Source organism: Mus caroli, chromosome 2 (assembly GCF_900094665.2).
Source record: "Mus caroli chromosome 2, CAROLI_EIJ_v1.1, whole genome shotgun sequence".
Lineage (NCBI taxonomy): Eukaryota > Metazoa > Chordata > Mammalia > Rodentia > Muridae > Mus > Mus caroli.
This window is the reverse complement of record NC_034571.1, coordinates 170134179-170135882: the sequence shown is the minus strand read 5'-3', so window position 1 is coordinate 170135882 and position 1704 is coordinate 170134179. Positions and strand designations below refer to the sequence as shown.

Here is a 1704-nt window from a genome sequence, read left to right as displayed (position 1 = left end):
ACACACACACACACACACACACACACACACACACACACAGTGCACCCAAAGCTCTGGGAGTGGGTGGGGCCAGCACGTGGAAAATCTGCTACCCAGTCCCGTAATGACTAAACACCGGTCNAGCAGCTCAGCCCTAAATCCTGTTGGCCAGTGCAGTGCCTTGACAACACTGCTATCCATGAAGGCATCAGGGGGCTCGGAGGGACACCTGGTGTGGCCAGCATGGGGCAGGAAGCCTGACAATGGGCCCTTGTTCTTGGATCAGCAAGAGCTGATGGGGCTGCAGACTACAGGAAACTGGTTCTGTCTCAGCCAGAAGCTGGCAGAGTCTGGGATGAAGGCCAGGGACCCCATTGGGAACTCCTGCAACTTCTGTCAAGATGCAGTTTCCTGCCTGAATAAGCCGAGCTGCAGGACAGCAGGGAAAGCCCCAGCCTTGGCCGGGCTGGGACAGGGGTGAGGTGAGGCTGGGATGCAGGAGGAGGGAGGGGACACTCACATCTACACCAGGCAGTCCTGGCAGTCCTGCCTCTCCCGGTTTCCCCGGCTTCCCTGAGGTCCCTTTGGGTCCCTGGGTGGGAGGAAAGGACATAGTTATGCAACAGGTATCAGACTCTAGGCTTTAGCCCCCATCAAGGAACATAAGTCCTCTCCATGTTGGGTACCAGCCAGCCATGGTGATGGCTGCTCACCCTGCCACTCTGCTGGAACCCCAGAAGACTGCCCCAGTCCCATCAACTGGATGTTCACCAAACAACACCCCCAGTAACAGACCACTGCATAGGAACATCAGAGGCTGAGGATCTTCAGCCAAGGTGAGGGGCCCACACAGTGGGAAGACACTATAGAGCACCACTATCTCTTCTATGGCTTCTCTGAACACTGGCACAAAGAGCTTCCCATAGGCTCCCCTCCTGTCCACTTCCAGGCTCTGCCCTCAGGCCTCTTCTAGGGCAACACAGGCCCTCAGCAGTGAGGACAGGTCCGCCTCTCCCCTTTCCAACCAGGGACACTTACTGGAAGGCCAGGCAGACCTGGAGGGCCAGCTTCTCCCTGGGGAAATGAAAGTGAGCACATATAAGCCCTGAAAACAGGAACCCACCCTAGAGCTGGGACATCCTCCAATCCAGTCCTCAAAGCTGGGCCTGTGGAGACATTGTGGGTCCCCAGATTCTCTCATCTATACCTGGGGAACTCTCCTCTGCAAGCTAGCCAGGGATGGGGTGAGCTAGAAATTGGCTCAGCCACACAGCATTTGGGGGTCATCTAGGAACACAGCGCCACAGAAGCCTCCAAGAGACACTCCNTATGGTCCCTCTGCACCGACCTAAGAGCTTTATAGAGTGGCTGTGGCTAGCTGAGCAGCCTCTTGACTCCATGTGAGCACTTCCTCACCCATTCTCCAGAAAGGAGGCCCACTAGCGGTACCCTCCACAGACACCTGCCAGTGGGTGAAACTTTCATATGAAGCTTTAAGAGCCTCAGAGCCTGGGTGCTCAGCTACAGCAGAGGGTAAGGTCCTGGGCNACCCAGGTCCAACATGGCGGCCCAGGAGGGGTGTGAGGGAGCCTGCTGCCATTACAGTTGAGCTAGGTTCTGGGACTCTTGGGAGTCTGAGAAGAGCTCAGGGCATTCTTAGTGAGAGTTCCCATAGTCCTCTATGGAGTTCCTAGGTGAACCCATGAGTGACTGGAAGCTGGCCCC

General features: G+C 56.6%; 1 protein-coding gene across 1 annotated transcript in view; it reads right to left on the bottom strand.

Moving 5' to 3' along the window:
• Col9a3 (collagen type IX alpha 3 chain) overlaps positions 1-1704 on the bottom strand; it is a 22900-nt gene that overhangs the window by 19963 nt on the left and 1233 nt on the right. Inside the window, exons 3-4 of the mRNA XM_021179985.2 lie at positions 1018-1053; positions 500-571 (exon numbers count right to left, since the gene is read on the bottom strand). Of these exons, the coding sequence (XP_021035644.1) occupies positions 500-571; positions 1018-1053 (108 nt within the window). The remainder of the gene's footprint in view (positions 1-499; positions 572-1017; positions 1054-1704) is intronic.